The following is a 24,994-nucleotide window of genomic DNA, read 5'->3' on the forward strand; positions in this document are numbered from 1 at the left end:
CCCTTCTACTCTCTCCCTCCATACCTACCCTTCTACTCACTCTCCCTCCCTCCCTCCATACCTACCCATCTACTCTCCCTCCCTCCATACCTACCCTTCTACTCACTCTCCCTCCCTCCCTACCCTTCTACTCACTCTCCCTCCCTCCCTCCATAACTACCCTTCTACTCACTCTCCCTCCCTCCCTCCCTCCATACCTACCCATCTACTCTCCCTCCCTCCATACCTACCCTTCCACTCACTCTCCCTCCCTCCCTACCCTTCTACTCACTCTCCCTCCCTCCCTCCATACCTACCCTTCTACTCACTCTCCCTCCCTCCCTCCATACCTACCCTTCTACTCACTCTCCCTCCCTCCTCCATACCTACCCTTCTACTCACTCTCCCTCCCTCCCTCCCTCCATACCTACCCTTCTACTCACTCTCCCTCCCTCCATACCTACCCTTCTACTCACTCTCCCTCCCTCCATACCTACCCTTCTACTCACTCTCCCTCCCTCCCTCCCTCCCTCCATACCTACCCATCTACTCTCCCTCCCTCCCTCCCTCCATACCTACCCTTCTACTCACTCTCCCTCCCTCCATACATACCTACCCTTCTACTCACTCTCCCTCCCTCCCTCCCTCCATACCTACCCTTCTAATCACTCTCCCTCCCTCCATACCTACCCTTCTACTCACTCTCCCTCCCTCCCTCCATACCTACCCTTCTACTCACTCTCCCTCCCTCCATACCTACCCTTCCACTCACTCTCCCTCCCTCCATACCTACCCTTCTACTCACTCTCCCTCCCTCCCTCCCTCCCTCCCTCCCCTCCATACATACCTACCCTTCTACTCACTCTCCCTCCCTCCCTCCATACCTACCCTTCTACTCACTCTCCCTCCCTCCATACCTACCCTTCTACTCACTCTCCCTCCTACATACCCTACCCTTCTACTCACTCTCCCTCCCTCCCTCCATACCTACCCTTCTACTCACTCTCCCTCCCTCCCTCCCTCCATACCTACCCTTCTACTCACTCTCCCTCCCTCCCTCCATACCTACCCTTCTACTCACTCTCCCTCCCTCCCTCCTCCATACCTACCCTTCTACTCACTCTCCCTCCCTCCATACCTACCCTTCTACTCACTCTCCCTCCCTCCCTCCCTCCATAACTACCCTTCTACTCACTCTCCCTCCCTCCCTCCCTCCATACCTACCCATCTACTCACTCTCCCTCCCTCCCTCCCTCCCTCCCCTCCCTCCATACCTACCCTTCCACTCACTCTCCCTCCCTCCATACATACCTACCCTTCTACTCACTCTCCCTCCCTCCATACATACCTACCCTTCTACTCACTCTCCCTCCCTCCCTACCCTTCTACTCACTCTCCCTCCCTCCCTCCATACCTACCCTTCTACTCACTCTCCCTCCCTCCCTACCCTTCTACTCACTCTCCCTCCCTCCCTCCATACCTACCCTTCTACTCACTCTCCCTCCCTCCATACCTACCCTTCTACTACTCCCTCCCTCCCTCCCTCCCTCCCCCCTACCCATCTACTCTCCCTCCCTCCCTCCCTCCATACCTACCCTTCTACTCACTCTCCCTCCCTCCATACATACCTACCCTTCTACTCACTCTCCCTCCCTCCATACATACCTACCCTTCTACTCACTCTCCCTCCCTCCCTCCATACCTACCCTTCTACTCACTCTCCCTCCCTCCATACCTACCTACCCTTCTACTCACTCTCCCTCCCTCCCTCCCTCCCTACCCCCTACCCACTCTCCCTCCCTCCCTCCCTCCATACCTACCCTTCTACTCACTCTCCCTCCCTCCCTCCATACCTACCCTTCTACTCACTCTCCCTCCCTCCCTCCCTCCATACCTACCCTTTACTCCCCCTCCCTCCCTCCCTCCCTCCATACCTACCCTTCTACTCCCCCTCCCTCCCTCCATACCTACCCTTCTACTCCCCCTCCCTTCATACCTACCTACCCTTCTACTCTCCCTCCACACCTAAAGGCTGCATCCAGTGTGTGTGTGTGTGTGTGTGTGTGGGGGGTCCCTGCCTGTGCAGTACCTGCATGCATATTTCCCCCTACCTTCAGGCTCCTATCCCTGCGTCCGTGACTGAGTATGGACACCGTACAGGTGAGGGGTGGGGGCCATCGAGGTGGGGGCACTAGGACCAGGGCTAGGAGCAGACGGTACAGCTCCCTACGAGGGAGGGCACTACCGTATTGACCACTAACACCCCCAGCCCCACAGTCACCCCCATGCTGCTGCTGCAGGCGTACACACAACGGGAGGACGACATCATGGAGACGCTGGGGGAAGAGAGAGAGAGAAGGCATTAACACACACAGTATCAGAAACACTATGGGGAAGAGAGAGAGAGAAGGCATTAACACACACAGTATCAGAAACACTATGGGGAAGAGAGAGAGAGAAGGCATTAACACACACAGTATCAGAAACACTATGGGGAAGAGAGAGAGAGAAGGCATTAACACACACAGTATCAGAAACACTATGGGGAAGAGAGAGAGAGAGAGAAGGCATTAACACACACAGTATCAGAAACACTATGGGGAAGAGAGAGAGAGAGAGAAGGCATTAACACACACAGTATCAGAAACACTATGGGGAAGAGAGAGAGAGAGAGAGAAGGCATTAACACACACAGTATCAGAAACACTATGGGGAAGAGAGAGAGAGAGAAGGCATTAACACACACAGTATCAGAAACACTATGGGGAAGGTTTATAGAATAATACCACACACACAGTATCATAAACACTATGGGAAGGTTTATAGAATAATACCACACACACAGTATCATAAACACTATGGGGAAGGTTTATAGAATAATACCACACACACAGTATCATAAACACTATGGGGAAGGTTTATAGAATAATACCACACACACAGTATCATAAACACTATGGGGAAGGTTTATAGAAGAATACCACACACACAGTATCATAAACACTATGGGGAAGGTTTATAGAAGAATACCACACACACAGTATCATAAACACTATGGGGAAGGTTTATAGAATAATACCACACACAGTATCATAAACACTATGGGGAAGGTTTATAGAATAATACCACACACAGTATCATAAACACTATGGGGAAGGTTTATAGAATACCACACACACACAGTATCATAAACACTATGGGGAAGGTTTATAGAATACCACACACAGTATCATAAACACTATGGGGAAGGTTTATAGAATACCACACACACAGTATCATAAACACTATGGGGAAGGTTTATAGAATACCACACACACAGTATCATAAACACTATGGGGAAGGTTTATAGAATACCACACACACAGTATCATAAACACTATGGGGAAGGTTTATAGAATAATACCACACACAGTATCATAAACACTATGGGGAAGGTTTGTAGAAGAATACCACACACAGTATCATAAACACTATGGGGAAGGTTTATAGAATAATACCACACACAGTATTAGAAACACTATGGGGAAGGTTTATAGAATACCACACACACAGTATCATAAACACTATGGGGAAGGTTTGTAGAATACCACACACAGTATCATAAACACTATGGGGAAGGTTTATAGAATACCACACACAGTATCAGAAACACTATGGGGAAGGTTTATAGAAGAATACCACACACAGTATCATAAACACTATGGGGAAGGTTTATAGAATACCACACACAGTATCATAAACACTATGGGGAAGGTTTATAGAATAATACCACACACAGTATCATAAACACTATGGGGAAGGTTTATAGAATAATACCACACACAGTATCAGAAACACTATGGGGAAGGTTTATAGAATAATACCACACACAGTATCATAAACACTATGGGGAAGGTTTATAGAATACCACACACAGTATCATAAACACTATGGGGAAGGTTTATAGAATAATACCACACACAGTATCATAAACACTATGGGGAAGGTTTATAGAATATACCACACACAGTATTAGAAACACTATGGGGAAGGTTTATAGAATACCACACACACAGTATCATAAACACTATGGGGAAGGTTTATAGAAGAATACCACACACAGTATCATAAACACTATGGGGAAGGTTTATAGAATACCACACACACAGTATCATAAACACTATGGGGAAGGTTTATAGAATACCACACACAGTATCATAAACACTATGGGGAAGGTTTATAGAAGAATACCACACACACAGTATCATAAACACTATGGGGAAGGTTTATAGAATACCACACACACAGTATCATAAACACTATGGGGAAGGTTTATAGAATACCACACACAGTATCATAAACACTATGGGGAAGGTTTATAGAATACCACACACAGTATCATAAACACTATGGGGAAGGTTTATAGAAGAATACCACACACAGTATCATAAACACTATGGGGAAGGTTTATAGAATACCACACACACAGTATCAGAAACACTATGGGGAAGGTTTGTAGAAGAATACCACACACAGTATCATAAACACTATGGGGAAGGTTTATAGAATAATACCACACACAGTATCAGAAACACTATGGGGAAGGTTTATAGAATAATACACACACAGTATCATAAACACTATGGGGAAGGTTTATAGAATAATACACACACAGTATCATAAACACTATGGGGAAGGTTTATAGAATAATACCACACACAGTATCATAAACACTATGGGGAAGGTTTATAGAATAATACCACACACAGTATCATAAACACTATGGGGAAGGTTTATAGAAGAATACCACACACACAGTATCATAAACACTATGGGGAAGGTTTATAGAATAATACCACACACAGTATCATAAACACTATGGGGAAGGTTTATAGAATAATACCACACACAGTATCTTAAAAACACTATGGGGAAGGTTTATAGAATACCACACACACAGTATCATAAACACTATGGGGAAGGTTTATAGAATACCCCACACACACAGTATCATAAACACTATGGGGAAGGTTTATAGAAGAATACCACACACACAGTATCATAAACACTATGGGGAAGGTTTATAGAAGAATACCACACACAGTATCATAAACACTATGGGGAAGGTTTATAGAATACCACACACAGTATCATAAACACTATGGGGAAGGTTTATAGAATAATACCACACACAGTATCATAAACACTATGGGGAAGGTTTATAGAATAATACCACACACAGTATCATAAACACTATGGGGAAGGTTTATAGAATATACCACACACAGTATCAGAAACACTATGGGGAAGGTTTATAGAATACCACACACACAGTATCATAAACACTATGGGGAAGGTTTATAGAATACCACACACAGTATCAGAAACACTATGGGGAAGGTTTATAGAATACCACACACAGTATCATAAACACTATGGGGAAGGTTTATAGAATACCACACACACAGTATCATAAACACTATGGGGAAGGTTTATAGAATAATACCACACACAGTATCATAAACACTATGGGGAAGGTTTATAGAATAATACCACACACACAGTATCATAAACACTATGGGGAAGGTTTATAGAAGAATACCACACACAGTATCATAAACACTATGGGGAAGGTTTATAGAATAATACCACACACAGTATCATAAACACTATGGGGAAGGTTTATAGAATAATACCACACACAGTATCATAAACACTATGGGGAAGGTTTATAGAATAATACCACACACAGTATCATAAACACTATGGGGAAGGTTTGTAGAATACCACACACAGTATCATAAACACTATGGGGAAGGTTTGTAGAATACCACACACAGTATCATAAACACTATGGGGAAGGTTTATAGAATAATACCACACACACAGTATCATAAACACTATGGGGAAGGTTTATAGAAGAATACCACACACAGTATCATAAACACTATGGGGAAGGTTTATAGAATAATACCACACACAGTATCATAAACACTATGGGGAAGGTTTATAGAATACCACACACAGTATCATAAACACTATGGGGAAGGTTTATAGAATACCACACACACAGTATCATAAACACTATGGGGAAGGTTTATAGAATAATACACACACAGTATCATAAACACTATGGGGAAGGTTTGTAGAATAATACCACACACAGTATCATAAACACTATGGGGAAGGTTTATAGAATAATACCACACACACAGTATCATAAACACTATGGGGAAGGTTTATAGAAGAATACCACACACAGTATCATAAACACTATGGGGAAGGTTTATAGAATAATACCACACACAGTATCATAAACACTATGGGGAAGGTTTATAGAATAATACACACACAGTATCATAAACACTATGGGGAAGGTTTATAGAATAATACCACACACAGTATCATAAACACTATGGGGAAGGTTTGTAGAATACCACACACAGTATCATAAACACTATGGGGAAGGTTTATAGAAGAATACCACACACAGTATCATAAACACTATGGGGAAGGTTTATAGAAGAATACCACACACAGTATCATAAACACTATGGGGAAGGTTTATAGAATAATACCACACACAGTATCATAAACACTATGGGGAAGGTTTATAGAATAATACCACACACAGTATCATAAACACTATGGGGAAGGTTTATAGAATAATACACACACAGTATCATAAACACTATGGGGAAGGTTTATAGAATAATACCACACACACAGTATCATAAACACTATGGGGAAGGTTTATAGAATAATACCACACACAGTATCATAAACACTATGGGGAAGGTTTATAGAATAATACCACACACAGTATCATAAACACTATGGGGAAGGTTTATAGAATAATACCACACACAGAACTGACCTTGTGTATGTCTTCCTTCAGCAGAGTTCCACTGGTCAGTATGATCTGTCTCAGTGCTGTAAAGGAGAGAGAGTCAATGGTCCTGTACTCTCACCACAGCACGGCTAGTCAAGATATCATTCACCTGTGATTGTCTGTAATGCTACAAATATTCACTGGCAACATGACTCAGAAAAATAAAATTAAAAGACAACCAAAATCATTTATTTAGTTTACACTTCTCTAAAAATGTAACTGCATGAGATAAACCCCCGCCCCCTCACCTCTGAGTGCAGACACGCATGTGTCCTGATTGGCCAGCGAGTCTCCTTTCCTCTGCAGAGAAGCTCCGCCCCCGTTGCCCATACCCAATCCAGGCTTCCGGCTTTTAGGGCAGGGCTTGCTGGAAACCAAATCAGCCACTGTCGACTGGCCCGCACGGAGCTGAGGGGTGGAGAGCGGAGAGAGAGAGCAAGAGAGAGCGAAAGAGAGAGAGCGAGCGAATGAGGTGGAGGGGGAGAGAGAAGTGGAGAGGGAGAGAGAAGAAAGGAGGGGGATAAAAAGAAGGGAGGTTGGCGTTAGACTGACCAGAAGCAGTGCACTACATAGGGAATAGATTTAATTTCAGACAGAGCCATAGTAATGACCATCCTAAGCTTTCGCCATTCCAATAAACTAATCAGATCTTATCACCCTGACAGAGTCCGCTCCCGGCGTGATGTCACCCAGCAGGTGGGCCAGTAGGATCTCGGAGTGGGTGGGGCTTCCCTGCAGCACACCAGCTGAGGCTCCTCCCACCTTGACCCAGAGTTCTAAGGTTCGGTACAGGGACACTCGCACTGCACTATGGGTCAAAGTAGAAACACATAAGAAACCAATTAAAAGATTTTAAAAGTGTGTGTGTGTGTGTGTGCGCGCGCGCATGTATGCGTTGTAAGTTACCTGAATGCTCGCTGTTGTCCCAGATTGGTTTCAGGTAGAGGGGTCCAGGCAGACAGAGTCTGAGAGAACAGTCTCTGTAACATACTAGAGTACTGCACCAACCCACTGCCTACACTGAGGAACATACAGCAGGGAGTAAGAAGAAATCAATCACTAAGTCCATCAGTCCACCAATGAATAAAACACACCCAATAATAATTAAAAGCCAGCACTGGGGTAGCCCGAGTACCAGATCTGTATGTGTTGTCATGCCAACTCATTGCTTGACGACAAAATGACAGCAATGGAGTTGGCATGAGCACAACAGATGTGTTCTGCTGCATTACGGAGGTCGTTGCCTAGGCAACCAAAAACACATTTCCTTGTTTTCAGACAGGTTTTGACTAGATGGGATACAGCGTGTCAGATTTGACCCAGCTAGCATTTGGGTTGCCTTCAGTAGAGTACTTACGCTGTGATGAGAGCATGCAGAACCTTTACAGTATGGTTGTGTATGGAAGGTAACACCAGCAGTCGCACAGACCCATCACCTGTTACATTCTGGAAGACAAGACACACAGAGATACACGAGTGGTCATACACCAACTACACGGTCGCTCAGTTCTTGTACATTCTGGAAGTCAACTCACTATGCTCTTGGAGCTGACGGCCAGGGCGCGACAGACCAGGTTGAGAACCTGCTGTACGGGCAAACGCACTGCAGAGGCCGGGTCCACACTGAGAGAAACAAATCACTGTCAAACACTCATCACTTACATAAACAAAATGGTACTTTTTTTTTTTTACTTAGAAAAGAGACCTTTTGGTTCAAATAGAAGGGTAGAGAAATAAAGGTCAGAGTGTGTATGTTTGACTGTGTTAAAACACTATGTGCACCTACCCGAGGGTGTGTTTGAGTGCCAGGCAGACACCTCTGTATCTGTGTTGGAGCTGGAGGAGGACGAGGGGGTCCGTGTCGTCCAGGGGAGGGTAGGGTAGCTCTACACCTGGCCCCTCATACGGCACCATCCCTTCTAGACCACAGAAAAGAGAGAGTGAATCACATCAGATACTCATGACATGGATGGTCTAAGACCACCATGTTGTTCCAAGATTTCAGTTCATAGAAGTGTTCTTTTACCGGACTCTGTGCTCTGGTAGAGCTGTGCCAGCATGCCATTGGCCGAGGCCAGCAGGCAGTGAAGCTGATTGGTCCATCCCTCGGCTCTACGCCCGCCTCCCCCTCGCTCCAAGACTCCGCCCAGACAAGGCAGACGACCATAACACTCACACGCCACCTCTTGGACTTCAGGGATGACACTGTCCATTTTGGATAGGAAACAGGCACCCAGCTTGTCCTGTTGAAGACTAATTGTCAGTGAAGAGGAAATTCCACAGCAGTGAAAGTTGAGGGGGGCAAGTTTATAAAACATGTAAGCTGCCACTCAAAATAAGAAAATAAAAGGGGTAAGAAATAAAGCCGAATAATAAATTCTGTATAAGCAGGAAAATAAAACAGAAGTGGGCCTCCATCCCTAAAATGTCTCGAACCATCACTGTCCATGATATCGGTAAGAGTACGTATTCCACATTTGGACCAAAAGGCCACCATCCAGATCGCAAGGCATTATTGTGTTGTTGTTTTTAAATGTTGCACCCAATAGAAATGATGTGGTCAATAATAGGACCAAAGCTTAGTGCTCTGGATAAGAGCGTCTGCTAAATGACTTAAATGTAATGTAATGTAATGTTTAAGGGAAACCTCATTGGAGACCAGTTCTTCCAGGGCCATAAGAGACACCAGATCTCTCTTTATACTCAGCCAGGGGGCAGAAGAGTAATGTCTAAAACAATTTAGGATGGAGAGAAATTATAGTGCCTGGAAATACAATTTAAAGTTTAGTCCTCCAACATATTTCCCTCTTTGCAAGTTTGTTACTTTTATCCGGGTTCGCTTATATGTCATATACATTTTAATCCGCATTATGGGATGTTATCCTAACAGCCAGAAGGGGGACTTGGGAAGCATTGAACTACAGAAATTCAGTCTTGGTAATATATTCATTTTATATTCATTTTAACAATCGATATTCGGCTGGTTAAAGCAACCGGGATATTAGTCCATTTACTGAGGTGGAATTTGATTGATTTGAGTGTTCTAGGGATGGAATCTATTCCCAAATACTTCAAACGGGAAACGATTGAGATTCCATAAGTAGAGATGGAGCCCTCCATCGGAGGGTAGTAGGGCAGATTTGGTTAGATGTATTTTATAATTTGAGATACATTTACATTTAAGTCATTTAGCAGACGCTCTTATCCAGAGCGACTTACGAATTGGTGCATTCACCTTATGACATAGAGATAGAGATACAAGTATTAATACCAATGCCTTTCAGCCCTTAGCCTTCATCAGAGTGGTATACTACAAAGCAGGATCAATGATTTAGCTGCTAACTTGGATAAACAACCAGAAATAACTACTGATGTTAGGGTTTATTAAGAAAGCTAAACCTGGATATCTGTTTTCGGTTGTTGAGTTAATTAGACCATGCAGGAGATAAGCTTATCTTACAAAAAAGTTATTACCTAACATTTAAGCAAGTTAGCTGGCTTGATTCTGCTTATTTGTAAAGAACACCAATTGGCAGAGACAGAAATACAACACAGCGTCTCCTAAACAAACAGAACACGAAAAGACAAGCATCTCATTTGTAATCTAATGAATGTGTGATGTGTACTACTCACCCTCAGGGAGCCACAGGCTCTGGGGTAGAAGGTCATACATGCAGTCATCCCCTCCATGGCCGCTAGGTGAAACTGGCAGAAACAAAAACAAGTGTTTTCCAACCTGTAACTACAATTAGGAGTGTGGCGGTAATGAACTAACGCCAGCCAGGTTATGGTCACTCTAATGACTGCTCTATCACGGTAATTGACCGTTAATTAACATAAAGACGTTTAGCATCTCCTGGTCTCCACACATACAAGCCACTGATGCAGACCTTTGGAACAGCTACATTTTTATTTTTAAGTTTTAAATATATATTTATTCTAAAACATCACAAGAAATACGTTATTTATTTTAGTCAGAAGATGTATTTTAGAAGAACAGAATGTGAGTTGTCCTACTGTATGTTACGTGGCTGTGCTCCCTGCCATAGGCTGTAGGCGTGTTCATTTAGCTGACAAGATATGCTGATGATAAGTCCTGTGGCATTTATTTATATTAAGAAGAATAAAATTGAACTTATATTTTTCCCATTCCGGAGCGGGTGGCTATGTTGAGCGTAAAAGTGATAATTTGAAACAGGTCCGATACACTAGATTTAGAGTTCCTTGGCAACTTTAGTTGTGACTGATACAAACCTTAGAAAAACCCATATGTGTGCTGCATGATGCGACTATAGACTCGTGACTAAATAAAGAATGGAAATAAAAGTGGTCGCTCTGCTCCTCGTCTCAGGCTGCACAGCTGTTCTCTCATCAAGTGATCATATTTTCACCCATTAGACTATTCTCAATTTAAATTGTGTCTTTACTAATAAGTCAAATTTGTTTCGATTTAGAATGGCCCATTATCAAAAGGGTAGGAAAAGGGCAGGGGGGAACAATGCATGTAGTGAACAGCAAAATAGTGAATGGAGGCTGCTTTCCTGCAGTTTAATGAGTCACACCGGGTAGTCTACTCCGGTTTATACTGAGCAGCTGAAAAATACACTGCTCAAACAAATACAGGGAACACTTAAACAACACTATGTAACTCCAAGTCAATCACACTTCTGTGAAATCAAACCGTCAGCTTAGGAAGCAACACTGATTGACAATAAATGTCACATGCTGTTGTGCAAATGGAATAGACAACAGGTGGAAATTATAGGCAATTAGCAAGACACGCCCAATAAAGGAGTGGTTCTGCAGGTGGGGACGACAAGCCACTTCTCAGTTCCTATGCTTCTTGGCTGATGTTTTGGTCACTTTCGAATGCTGGCGGTGCTTTTACTCTAGTGGTAGCATGAGACGGAGTCTACAACCCACACAAGTGGCTCAGGTAGTGCAGCTCATCCAGGATGGCACATCAATGCGAGATGTGGCAAGAAGGTTTGCTGTGTCTGTCAGCGTAGTGTCCAGAGCATGGAGGCGCTACCAGGAAACAGGCCAGTACATCAGGAGACGTGGAGGAGGCCGTAGGAGGGCAACAACCCAGCAGCAGGACCGCTACCTCCGCCTTTGTGCAAGGAGCCCAGAGCCCTGCAAAATTACCTCCAGCAGGCCACAAATGTGCAAAGGTCTGCTCAAAAGGTCAGAAACAGACACCATGAGGGTGGTATGAGGGTCCGACGTCCACAGGTGGGGGTTGTGCTTACAGCCCAACACCGTGCAGGACGTTTGACATTTGCCAGAGAACACCAAGATTGGCAAATTCGCCACTTGCGCCCTGTGCTCTTCACAGATTAAAGCAGGTTCACACTGAGCACGTGACAGACGTGACAGTCTGGAGACGCCGTGGAGAACGTTCTGCTGCCTGCAACATCCTCCAGCATGACCGGTTTGGCGGTGGGTCAGTCATGGTGTGGGGTGGCATTTCTTTGGGGGGGCCGCACAGCCCTCCATGTGCTCGCCAGAGGTAGCCTGACTGCCATTAGGTACCGAGATGAGATCCTCAGACCCCTTGTGAGACCATATGCTGGTGCGGTTGGCCCTGGGTTCCTCCTACTGCAAGAAAATGCTAGACCTCATGTGGCTGGAGTGTGTCAGCAGTTCCTGCAAGAGGAAGGAATTGATGCTATGGACTGGCCCGCCCGTTACCCAGACCTGAATCCAATTGAGCACATCTGGGACATCATGTCTCACTCCATCCACCAACGCCACGTTGCACCACAGACGGTCCAGGAGTTGGCGGATGCTTTAGTCCAGGTCTGGGAGGAGATCCCTCAGGAGACCATCCGCCACCTCATCAGGAGCATGCCCAGGCGTTGTAGGGAGGTCATACAGGCACATGGAGGCCACACACACTACTGAGCCGCATTTTGACTTGTTTTAAGGACATTACATCAAAGTTGGATCAGCCTGTAGGGTGGTTATCCACTTTAATTTTGAGTGTGACTCCAAATCCAGACCTCCATGGGTTAATAAATTTGATAATTGTTGTGTGATTTTGTTGTCAGCACATTCAACTATGTAAAGAAAAAAGTAAATAAGAATATTTCATTCATTCAGATCTAGTATGTGTTATTTTAGTGTTCCATTTATTTTTTTGAGCAGTGTATATTAGCAGCTCTGGATCCTTCTCTTGTTAGTGAAAAACATCTAAACTCTGTTTTCACACGGCATTGCATAAAGAAATGTCTAGGCTAAAAAGAAAACGTATTTCACGTCACACATCAACTGCTGGGCGACAGGTGATGTTTCACCAAAACTCTATACATTATGGGCTCTGCAACCACACTGCTGTGCTTACCCAGTGCTTCATTTGGGAAAGCAGGTGAAATCTGTTCCAGAAACATTGTGCGTTTTCACAACTAAACAGATTTAAATAAACTACTGACAGCCCCCCTCTCTGCATCCTCAAGAAAGGAACGAAGGAGAGAGAGGAGGAAACGCATGCAAAAGCTAACATGTGGATGGCTACTACAGAGATACAAAATCATTTAGAGGAAAAACAGAAAGAACTTGAGGAACTTATTCAAGAACGATCTAATGTAAACTATTAAAAAAAATAAACAAACTGGATGGAATATGGAGAAAAATGCACAAAATTCTTCCTGAATCTCCAATAAAGGAACACTAACAAAAAATAATTTGCAGAAACTTCAGTAACGAGTTATCTATGATTCTCCGAATTATATTTTAAAAGAGGAAGCTAATTATTTTAGGCAGATGTTCTCTTTTCCGCCTCATCCTCAACGCCTTTCTTTAAAATCAATACAAGTATATATTTTTAAACCTGCATATTTAGTTAACATTGCCTGCTAACATGACTTTCTTATAACTAGGGAAATTGTGTCACTTCTCTTGCGTTCCGTGCAAGCAGTCAGGGTATATGCACCCGTTTGGGACGCCTGGCTCGTTGAAAACTGCGTGAAGACCATTTCTTCCTAACAAATACCGTAATTAATTTGCCAGAATTTCACATAATTATGACATAACATTGAAGGTTGTACAACGTAACAGCAATATTTAGACTTGGGGATGCCACCCGTTAGATAAAATACGTAACAGATCCGTATTTCACTGAAAGAATAAACGTTTTCTTTTCAAAATGATAGTTTCCAGGTTTTGACCATATAAATGGCCTAAGGCTCATTTCTGTGTGTTTATGTTATAATTAAGTCCATGATAGAGCAGTCTGACTGAGCGATGGTAGGAAGCAGCAGGCTCGTAAGCATTCATTCAAACAGCACTTTTGTGCGTTTGCCAGCAGCTCTTCGTTGTGCTTGAAGCATTGAGCTGTTTATGACTTCAAGCCTATCAACTCCCGAGATTAGGCTGGTGTAACCGATGAGAAATGGCTAGCTAGTTAGCGGGTGCGAGCTAATAGTGTTTCAATCGGTGACGTCACTCACTCTGAGACCTTGAAGTAGTTGTTCCCCTTGCTCTACAAGGACCGCTGCATTTGTGGAGCGATGGGTAACGCTGCATCGAGGGTGGCTGTTTTCGATGTGTTCTTGGTTCGAGCCCAGGTAGGGGCGAGGAGAGGGACGGAAGCTATACTGTTACACTGGCAATACTAAAGTGCCTATAAGAACATCCAATAGTCAAAGGTTAATGAAATACAAATAGTATAGAAATAGTCCTATAATAACTACAACCTAAAACGTCTTATCTGGGAATATTGAAGACTCATGTTAAAAGGAACCACCAGCTTTCATATGTTCTCATGTTCTGAGCAAGGAACTTAAACGTTAGCTTTCTTACATGGCACATATTGCACTTTTACTTTCTTCTCCAACACTTTATTTTTGCATTATTTAAACAAAATTGAACATGTTTCATTATTTATTTGAGGCTAAATTGATTTTGATGTATTATATTAAGTTAAAATAAAAGTGTTCATTCAGTATTGTTGTAATTGTCATTATTACATTTATTATTTAAAGTTATTAAAAATCTTCTGATTAATCGGTATTGGCTTTTTTTGATCCTCCAATAATCTGTATCGGCGTTGAAAAATCATAAACGGTCGACCTCTACTACCAACACATGTCCAGAGTGCGTAAGAGGAGATTACCGTGACTCAATGGACACCTGGAATTTGACTGTGCAGATTTTGCCACCATCACAATTTCCTTCAAATGGTATCCTTCAGCCTACGCAATTACAGTGCTTGAAGTGGAATTAAATAGGTGCAGGTACTCATTTTGAGTGTTGGTACTCATCATATTTTACAGCCAATATTCCATAAGAACTGCTGGTACTGGAGCTGTTGAAAATTAGGAGGTGCCAGAACTCAGTACCAATGTGTACTGGCCCAATTTAAGCGTTAGTCTTACCTCAGACTTGAGGCCTAGCAGGGAGGTGAGGATCCCCAGGATAGAGTTGAGGCCCACCTCCCTGGCCAGCTCAGGTAGCTGAGAGGAGTACTGGAGCAGATCCTGGAGAACACCCACCGCTAGCTGGATGGATGGGAGAGGGGCCTGGGACTGAGAGAGAGAGAAACAAATGTAGTGTGAAAAGGAATACATTTAGCCCTCGAGTTGAAGACCATAGCAAAACATTTGGATTACTGCAAAACATTTTTCAAAGGAAAACTCTAGGAACCAAACGAAGCCTACCCGAATTTGTCCAATAGAAACTCTTGTTCTTAAATTTGGAGTTGACGCTTTCCGTTGCAAAACATTTTGCTAGTCTGTGACTAAATCGATACACCCCAGCTCTTTCTGACGTCCACATGATTTCAGATGAGAAAGAGGTGTTTTATTTCTTTGTTTTGTGCAGGTTTGATTTGTCTCATTATAAATGTTTTGATGTAGTTACTAGTTACAGTACCTGCATTTCTTAATCGAGGGGTGTTGCAAAACATTTAGAGTTTTAAATTGGACATATTCAGGTTGGTCCTAATTTTATTAGGTTTGTGCTGTTTGCATCCGTTTGGTTCTGAAACAATAAACAATTACCTTTTTGCAAGAAGTAATGAATACACCTCAGATGTTTGCCATAGGTGTGTGTTTATGGTGAAAGTCTACAGGTGTTTCCAGTCCATACATGTGTGTCTCACCTGTATGACCTGCTGTAGGGACCTTAGCCAAGACAGACAGTGTTGCTGGAACACATCGCTAGAACTATCCTTGACCAACACTGACAGCAGACACAGGCCCTCAAACCTGGTTTTGCTGTTTCCGAGTTTGGCATTGCTGAGTCCCACGAGACCACCAACTGCTGCCGAACTCTGGGGGTTAGAAGCGGAGCGAGAAGTAAGAGACAGGAACCAGGCGATCGACCCTACTATACACATTTTAGAAGCAAAACTTCAATATAGTTAGCTATGTAGCACGCTATATAGCTATGACACAACAGTAAACGGGAAAACAAAGACTAGCACGAGTCCATTGCATTGGAACAGATGCTACGGACTGGCGCCGATGGGATGCTGCCATCCGTGGCTACTTCCAATAATAGCTGGCTAATTTTACCTGAGTCGAAACCACTCCATGCTCCCGGTAATTTGCTAAAAGTGCAGGTAAATATTCGGGCCGCTGCTCTTTCAGAACAGACAACAGACCCTCGGTTAACCGCATATTGGCGGGGCCATGCATCCAAGCCGCTGTTGCAGCCATCTTGCCACTTCGCCACGCTACAACGTCATCATTGTACGACGGAAATATTTACGCACCTAATGTGTTGACGTTATTTCTATGCGCCCTTTCTCAGAAGGGCTTTTGATGATGTTCGCTTTCTTTAGTGTATGGTTTTGACACGAATGAGTTTGGCAGCATTTTGGATTAATGCATTGAGTTAACGAACTGTTAGCTACGATATTGTGCCGTAACCGTTTCTGTGAAGATTCGTTTCTCTGATTGTATTACTCCCAGTGAGTGAAAGTGATGGCGAATGACCGACTGAGAGCTTTGGAGGAGGTTGAGAATCAAATTGCAACGATTCTGCAGTGCGCCGGTTAGTAGCTACTGTTACTTAGTGTATAACGTTATCCCTGCCGGCAGCAACAACTGTTCAACTACTCTGTAATAAGAAACACGTACCTAACTAGCTATATATTCCGTCTGGTTTTGATTTACATCTGGTACACCTGGTTGAGTGAAATCAACAAAACATTTCACAGTGTAATTGGATTTACGTTAAAAGTTTAAAACAATACGAAATTACCTTAAGTTCATGACTTTGCAAATCTAATTCGTCTTCCTCGTTGATTCTACATCATCACATGGATTTGTTTATGACTTGGAAACGACGTTTATTGAACTAGTTTTTGCCCAGTGGGTTAGCTCTGATCCACAGTGCCCAGCGGGTTAGCTCTGATCCACAGTGCCCAGCGGGTTAGCTCTGATCCACAGTGCCCAGCGGGTTAGCTCTGATCCACAGTGCCCAGCGGGTTAGCTCTGATCCATAGTGCCCAGTGGGTTAGCTCTGATCCACAGTGCCCAGTGGGTTAGCTCTGATCAATAGTGCCCAGTGGGTTAGCTCTGATCCACAGTGCCCAGCGGGTTAGCTCTGATCCATAGTGCCCAGTGGGTTAGCTCTGATCCACAGTGCCCAGTGGGTTAGCTCTGATCCATAGTGCCCAGTGGGTTAGCTCTGATCCACAGTGCCCAGCGGGTTAGCTCTGATCCACAGTGCCCAGCGGGTTAGCTCTGATCCATAGTGCCCAGTGGGTTAGCTCTGATCCACAGTGCCCAGCGGGTTAGCTCTGATCCATAGTGCCCAGTGGGTTAGCTCTGATCCATAGTGCCCAGTGGGTTAGCTCTGATCAATAGTGCCCAGTGGGTTAGCTCTGATCCACAGTGCCCAGCGGGTTAGCTCTGATCCATAGTGCCCAGTGGGTTAGCTCTGATCCATAGTGCCCAGTGGGTTAGCTCTGATCCACAGTGCCCAGTGGGTTAGCTCTGATCCACAGTGCCCAGTGGGTTAGCTCTGATCCACAGTGCCCAGTGGGTTAGCTCTGATCAATAGTGCCCAGTGGGTTAGCTCTGATCAATAGTGCCCAGCAGGTTAGCTCTGATCCATAGTGCCCAGCGGGTTAGCTCTGATCCATAGTGCCCAGCGGGTTAGCTCTGATCCATAGTGCCCAGTGGGTTAGCTCTGATCCACAGTGCCCAGTGGGTTAGCTCTGATCCACAGTGCCCAGTGGGTTAGCTCTGATCCACAGTGCCCAGTGGGTTAGCTCTGATCAATAGTGCCCAGTGGGTTAGCTCTGATCAATAGTGCCCAGTGGGTTAGCTCTGATCAATAGTGCCCAGTGGGTTAGCTCTGATCAATAGTGTCCAGTGGGTTAGCTCTGATCAATAGTGCCCAGTGGGTTAGCTCTGATCAACAGTGCCCAGTGGGTTAGCTCTGATCCATAGTGCCCAGCGGGTTAGCTCTGATCCACAGTGCCCAGCGGGTTAGCTTTGATCCACAGTGCCCAGTGGATTAGCTCTGATCCACAGTGCCCAGTGGGTTTGCTCTGATCCAGTGCCCAGTGGGTTAGCTCTGATCCACAGTGCCCAGTGGGTTAGCTCTGATCCACAGTGCCCAGTGGGTTAGCTCTGATCCACAGTGCCCAGTGGGTTAGCTCTGATCCACAGTGCCCAGTGGGTTAGCTCTGATCCACAGTGCCCAGTGGGTTAGCTCTGATCCACAGTGCCCAGTTGGTTAGCTCTGATCCACAGTGTGGCTTGCTGGACCAGAGCTAGCTATACCTGTGTCATGTTCCGTATAACTAGTTAGCTGTAGGTAGCCACACATTTTTTCTATTAGAAATAGAGCTCTCGAAGGAATAGGCATTCATTGTCGCTCTATTATCTCTATATCTGTAGACTAGACTACTCGTTGATAATGTTGATTTCTGTGCTCATATTCTGACTCCTGCAGGTAACATCGCCTGGAGATGTTAAAGACAAGCACAATGTCAGTATCTGTACGTAAATACATATATGCCTAATACTGTTTACTGTGTTAATCTTCTCTAGGTAACATCGTGTTGGAGCTGTCTAAAGACAAGCACAATGCCAGTTTCCTGGACAGACAGCTCAGTCAGTTTACTGGCTCGGTCAGCAGAGTGGAGACTGAACTCAGCTCACAGATCAAATACCTCACACAGGTAGGACAAAGAAGAGACAGACACACAGACTGACACAAACATGCGTGGCCTTGCACACAGACACAGACACACACACACCTGGTGTGCCACACCGGGAACTGAAACATAGAAATGTAACTTGCTAGTGTAGATATGACTCTAATTATGTGACTACACTATAGCATATTGGCTTTTCTAAGTACAATAGTAGCATAGATTCTTTCTGCATCAAAGTTATGCATATTTCACATTCATCTAGTAGTGTAGCATTCTGCTAGTCAGAACGGACCACATTCACCTGGTAGTGTAGCATTCTGCTAGTCAGAACGGCCCACATTCACCTAACTGAACACCCTTTCACACACTGCCTTCTCTCTCTCTTTCCCCTGCAGGTTGCCACTGGCCAGCCCCATGAAGGCTCCACATACTCAGCTAGGAAGGACTGTCAGATGGCCCTGAACAGAGCAGAGTACGCCAGGGTCAAACTGGGAGAGCTGGGACGCACCTGCGAAGTCATGCTGGATCCACAACCCTGAGAGAAAACAGTCACACCAGAACGATGGTCTGGAGAGCGCAGTAGGTGGACGTTTCCGTGACTTGTTGTCACCGTGGTGTGTTAGCACCACCTGCCGCAGAGAGATGGGGTCTCAAATACTTTTATTTTTTTCATTTTTCTATGATATTAGTCAGAAAATGTATCTGGCTATGTTTTGTAATAAAGTTAGTGTTTCATTACATTTCCCTATTTGTTTGATACATTCCTTCACATTGTATACACACAGTACACACTAACAAATAAACACACTGAGACCTGTGTTGTATGTTAACTGTTTTAAAAATGGACATTTTCTAAAATGCAGTACAAAATAAAGAAGCGACATATATTCTCCAATGCTTTTTAAACCTTTTTACATTTTTTTTCCCGTTGTGATTTTGTTCAATTTTATTGACTAAAATAACATATTGCTTATACAGTATCTTGGTTTCCTTAATAACAATATACTTTGTCTTACTTTATCTGTGAATTTATTAAATTATCAGGTAGCGTTTAAGTATAGTTCACTATGAATCTCAATTTTAGCAGTAGTAATAGTTGTAGTAGCTTAAAATTGTCCTTAAAAGAAAATAGAAATCTTGACTCAATAGTTACACAATAGTCTACAAACCAACATGATTCTGTGCATTTCCATGGATACCTCAACTAAGGTGGAAGGGGAAAAAAAATAGAAGATCGTTGTTTTTAAAGGGGAAGTTAAGTATTTTACTGAGTGTTTTAGATGGTTCCTCAACCTAAAAGTAGTCTATGGGGAAACTAATCCACGGTTAAGTTGTGAAATACTGAACTTCCACTTTAAATTGTTTTGTTTTTCGCTACACTTGACCGGTTTACAGACTGACGAAGACAAAGGAAAATGTGGTAACACAACTACCTGAAGTGGTTTCTTGCAAAGTCTTATAATGCCTTATAAACATTCATAGCACCTTATGATGCAGTCATAAAACATGATATAACTGAATATTAAAGCAGCCACAAGAGGCCCCCTTAGCTGTGACATCATCAATATATGACAGCCTTTCATGCCTTATTTCCTTATTTCACAGTTTCATCATCCATTGTGGCTGTTTATAAGAGTACTATGAAGGTTCATAAGGCATACTGCTTCATAAGAGGCCACTTTAAATACAAAATAGCTCATTGTAACATTTACATGGTCCCTAAGAGAGGTTCTGAATGTTCTACATCACTAAATTGTTCACAATGTTTTAAGACACTGCATTTTTAGAATGCCACGCGTCGATCCATTCATAACATGAACACAGTGTGACGTTTATTACCTTCTTATGAACCTTTATAACCTAATTGTGAAGCTTCATGACTAGTGTGTTGTGATTGACATCACACCCATAGAAATATAATTACAAGAAGGGAAATAAACATGACTTGAATGGAGATGTCAATTCTAGAAATTCTCTTTCTACGATTACACCCTGTTCCTATGACGTCATCATCTGGGTGTTAGTAACAGTATGGTGCATTCAAAGGGGTAAAAATGAATGTGCAATATTGTTTGTTATCGTGACTATCAATATAAATCTCATTAACCATGGACAATTGTTGATGGGTTTACACAAGTTGAATGAGGCCACACATTTCATGTTAAAAAAGAACATTATTGTCATTGAACCAAAATGGCGACGGCTACAATCAATTCAACACTTTTCATAAGAAGAGGTGATCAGTGTTGTTTCATTGCATTTGCTGGCTTAGTCATTTGTTCCTCTTGGCTTGCCATAGTTGAAGCTTGTCCCGCTTTGAAATGGTACATTAGGTGGGTAGGTTTCCCCTTTCCAATCTGATAAATGAGCCAAGTGTCAATCGATCAATCAATCCTCCCTATCTATCGTCATTCTGCACCTGAACACCTTTACAGACATACAATATACCCATAACTGACTGCAAAGTACTCTGTAATAGCCTATGAAGTGTCTACAATCTAGATGATACAGTAGTAGCCCATCTTTTCATATCCTGGTCCCGAGGGGCCCCTGGTTATTCTGATTTCCTATACAATTCAAAACAGAACTTATTTATCAAACTTAAAGTGGACTTATGAAACTACATTAAATTGATGAAGTATGTTTAAATTAAGTTGATAGATAATTGTAAGTTAACTGACTGAATGAAAAAGTTTCAGAACTAAGACCAGCATACTAAGGGGTCCTTGAGAACCTGGATTTGGGATTCTGTGACTGATTATCCTATAAACCGTGGGATTCTGTGACTGGTTATCCTATAAACTGGGATTCTATGACTGGTTATCCTATAAACTGGGATTCTATGACTGGTTATCCTATAAACTGGGATTCTGTGACTGGTTATCCTATAAACCGTGGGATTCTGTGACTGGTTATCCTATAAACTGGGATTCTATGACTGGTTATCCTATAAACTGGGATTCTGTGACTGATTATCCTATAAACTGGGATTCTATGACTGGTTATCCTATAAACTGGGATTCTGTGACTGATCATCCTATAAACTGGGATTCTGTGACTGATTATCCTATAAACTGTGGGATTATGTGACTGATTATCCTATAAACTGGGATTCTATGACTGGTTATCCTATAAACTGGGATTCTGTGACTGGTTATCCTATAAACTGGGATTCTATGACTGGTTATCCTATAAACTGGGATTCTGTGACTGATTATCCTATAAACTGGGATTCTATGACTGGTTATCCTATAAACTGGGATTCTGTGACTGATCATCCTATAAACTGGGATTCTGTGACTGATTATCCTATAAACTGTGGGATTCTGTGACTGATTATCCTATAAACTGTGGGATTATGTGACTGATTATCCTATAAACTGGGATTCTGTGACTGATTATCCTATAAACTGTGGGATTCTGTGACTGATTATCCTATAAACTGTGATTCTGTGACTGATTATCCTATAAACTGTGGGATTCTATGACTGATCATCCTATAAACTGGGATTATTATCCTATAAACTGTGGGATTCTATGACTGGTTATCCTATAAACTGTGGGATTATGTGACTGATTATCCTATAAACTTGGATTCTGTGACTGATTATCCTATAAACTGTGGGATTCTGTGATTTATTATCCTATAAACTGGGATTTGTGACTGATTATCCTATAAACTGTGGGATTCTGTGATTTATTATCCTATAAACTGGGATTCTGTGACTGATTATCCTATAAACGGTGGATTCTGTGACTGATTATCCTATAAACTGGGATTCTATGACTGGTTATCCTATAAACTGGGATTCTGTGACTGATCATCCTATAAACTGGGATTCTGTGACTGATTATCCTATAAACTGTGGGATTCTGTGATTTATTATCCTATAAACTGGGATTTGTGACTGATTATCCTATAAACTGTGGGATTCTGTGATTTATTATCCTATAAACTGGGATTTGTGACTGGTTATCCTATAAACTGGGATTCTGTGACTGATCATCCTATAAACTTGGATTCTGTGACTGATTATCCTATAAACTGTGGGATTCTGTGATTTATTATCCTATAAACTGGGATTTGTGACTGATTATCCTATAAACTGTGGGATTCTGTGATTTATTATCCTATAAACTGGGATTCTGTGACTGATTATCCTATAAACGGTGGATTCTGTGACTGATTATCCTATAAACTGGGATTCTATGACTGGTTATCCTATAAACTGGGATTCTGTGACTGATCATCCTATAAACTGGGATTCTGTGACTGATTATCCTATAAACTGTGGGATTCTGTGACTGATTATCCTATAAACTGAGATTCTATGACTGGTTATCCTATAAACTGGGATTCTGTGACTGATCATCCTATAAACTGGGATTCTGTGACTGATTATCCTATAAACTGTGGGATTCTGTGACTGATTATCCTATAAACTGTGGATTCTGTGACTGATTATCCTATAAACTGGGATTCTGTGACTGATTATCCTATAAACTGAGATTCTATGACTGGTTATCCTATAAACTGGGATTCTGTGACTGATCATCCTATAAACTGTGGATTCTGTGACTGATTATCCTATAAACTGTGGGATTCTGTGACTGATTATCCTATAAACTGAGATTCTATGACTGGTTATCCTATAAACTGGGATTCTGTGACTGATCATCCTATAAACTGGGATTCTGTGACTGATTATCCTATAAACTGTGGGATTCTGTGACTGATTATCCTATAAACTGTGGATTCTGTGACTGATTATCCTATAAACTGGGATTCTGTGACTGATTATCCTATAAACTTGGATTCTGTGACTGATTATCCTATAAACTGTGGGATTCTGTGACTGATTATCCTATAAACTGTGGGATTATGTGACTGATTATCCTATAAACTGTGGGATTCTGTGATTTATTATCCTATAAACTGGGATTCTATGACTGATTATCCTATAAACTGTGGGATTCTGTGATTTATTATCCTATAAACTGGGATTCTGTGACTGATTATCCTATAAACGGTGGATTCTGTGACTGATTATCCTATAAACTGTGGGATTCTGTGACTGATTATCCTATAAACTGGGATTCTATGACTGGTTATCCTATAAACTGGGATTCTGTGACTGATCATCCTATAAACTGGGATTCTGTGACTGATTATCCTATAAACTGTGGGATTCTGTGACTGATTATCCTATAAACTGGGATTCTATGACTGGTTATCCTATAAACTGGGATTCTGTGACTGATCATCCTATAAACTGGGATTCTGTGACTGATTATCCTATAAACTGTGGGATTCTGTGACTGATTATCCTATAAACTGTGGATTCTGTGACTGATTATCCTATAAACTGGGATTCTGTGACTGATCATCCTATAAACTGGGATTCTGTGACTGATTATCCTATAAACTGTGGGATTCTGTGACTGATTATCCTATAAACTGGGATTCTATGACTGGTTATCCTATAAACTGGGATTCTGTGACTGATCATCCTATAAACTGGGATTCTGTGACTGATTATCCTATAAACTGTGGGATTCTGTGACTGATTATCCTATAAACTGTGGATTCTGTGACTGATTATCCTATAAACTGGGATTCTGTGACTGATTATCCTATAAACGGTGGATTCTGTGACTGATTATCCTATAAACTGTGCTCGGTCATTGGACTGCAGTGTTCTATAGTGAACACCTATTGGCTGTTGAGTTGAACGAAACAGTACGAATATTTACAGCAGTTGGTTCATATCACCTATCACCTATGACTTTTTAATCATAAAAAATAAAACAATGTTTTAGGAATAAAATACAAATAATGGCAACATTTAAGTACGTATATATCTCTGGCGATTATTACAACAAAAATAAAACATTTTTTTCTCCATTAATTTCCCTCCCACCCCTTTCCTCCCCCCTTCCCTCCCCCCTTCCCCCCCCCCCCCACCCCTTCCCTCCCACCCCTTTCCTCCCACCCCTTTCCTCCCCTCCTTTCCTCCCACCCCTTT

The 24,994-nt window shown here is 42.7% G+C and overlaps 2 protein-coding genes across 4 annotated transcripts in view; one reads left to right on the top strand and one right to left on the bottom strand.

The window, feature by feature from the left end:
- The window catches only part of pelp1 (proline, glutamate and leucine rich protein 1), a 28,079-nt gene extending 11,517 nt beyond the window's left edge, over window positions 1–16,562 (bottom strand). The window contains exons 1-13 of one of the 3 annotated variants that reach the window (XM_052497639.1): window positions 16,369–16,562; window positions 15,954–16,124; window positions 15,229–15,378; window positions 10,484–10,555; window positions 8,877–9,093; window positions 8,637–8,766; window positions 8,386–8,473; window positions 8,208–8,296; window positions 7,757–7,870; window positions 7,508–7,658; window positions 7,099–7,258; window positions 6,836–6,891; window positions 2,091–2,315 (exon numbers count right to left, since the gene is read on the bottom strand). In XM_052497639.1, the coding sequence (XP_052353599.1) occupies window positions 2,091–2,315; window positions 6,836–6,891; window positions 7,099–7,258; window positions 7,508–7,658; window positions 7,757–7,870; window positions 8,208–8,296; window positions 8,386–8,473; window positions 8,637–8,766; window positions 8,877–9,093; window positions 10,484–10,555; window positions 15,229–15,378; window positions 15,954–16,124; window positions 16,369–16,512 (1,767 nt within the window). In that variant the 5' untranslated portion in view covers window positions 16,513–16,562. Of the gene's footprint in view, window positions 1–2,090; window positions 2,316–6,835; window positions 6,892–7,098; window positions 7,259–7,507; window positions 7,659–7,756; window positions 7,871–8,207; window positions 8,297–8,385; window positions 8,474–8,636; window positions 8,770–8,876; window positions 9,094–10,483; window positions 10,556–15,228; window positions 15,379–15,953; window positions 16,125–16,368 lie in introns of all 3 variants that reach the window. The other 2 variants (XM_052497640.1, XM_052497638.1) reach the window with 2 other exon arrangements.
- Window positions 16,563–16,599: 37 nt separating this feature from the next.
- LOC118376323 (mediator of RNA polymerase II transcription subunit 11-like) lies at window positions 16,600–19,712 on the top strand. The gene is made up of 3 exons (XM_035763031.2): window positions 16,600–16,849; window positions 18,862–18,992; window positions 19,364–19,712. Exons 1-3 carry the CDS (start codon window positions 16,780–16,782, stop codon window positions 19,505–19,507), a joined length of 345 nt encoding a protein of 114 aa, XP_035618924.1. The 5' UTR covers window positions 16,600–16,779; the 3' UTR covers window positions 19,508–19,712.
- The last annotated feature ends 5,282 nt before the right edge of the window (window positions 19,713–24,994 follow it).

The sequence above is a fragment of the Oncorhynchus keta genome, chromosome 35 (assembly GCF_023373465.1).
Source record: "Oncorhynchus keta strain PuntledgeMale-10-30-2019 chromosome 35, Oket_V2, whole genome shotgun sequence".
In the NCBI taxonomy this organism is placed as follows: domain Eukaryota; kingdom Metazoa; phylum Chordata; class Actinopteri; order Salmoniformes; family Salmonidae; genus Oncorhynchus; species Oncorhynchus keta.

Bases quoted from the DNA above. Each gene is read 5' to 3' on its own strand.
- LOC118376323 (XM_035763031.2), top strand. From the start codon at position 16,780: ATGGCGAATGACCGACTGAGAGCTTTGGAGGAGGTTGAGAATCAAATT. The intron at 16,850-18,861 runs GTTAGTAGCTAC...AATCTTCTCTAG, and splicing joins AACGATTCTGCAGTGCGCCG to GTAACATCGTGTTGGAGCTG. The intron at 18,993-19,363 runs GTAGGACAAAGA...TTTCCCCTGCAG, and splicing joins AGATCAAATACCTCACACAG to GTTGCCACTGGCCAGCCCCA.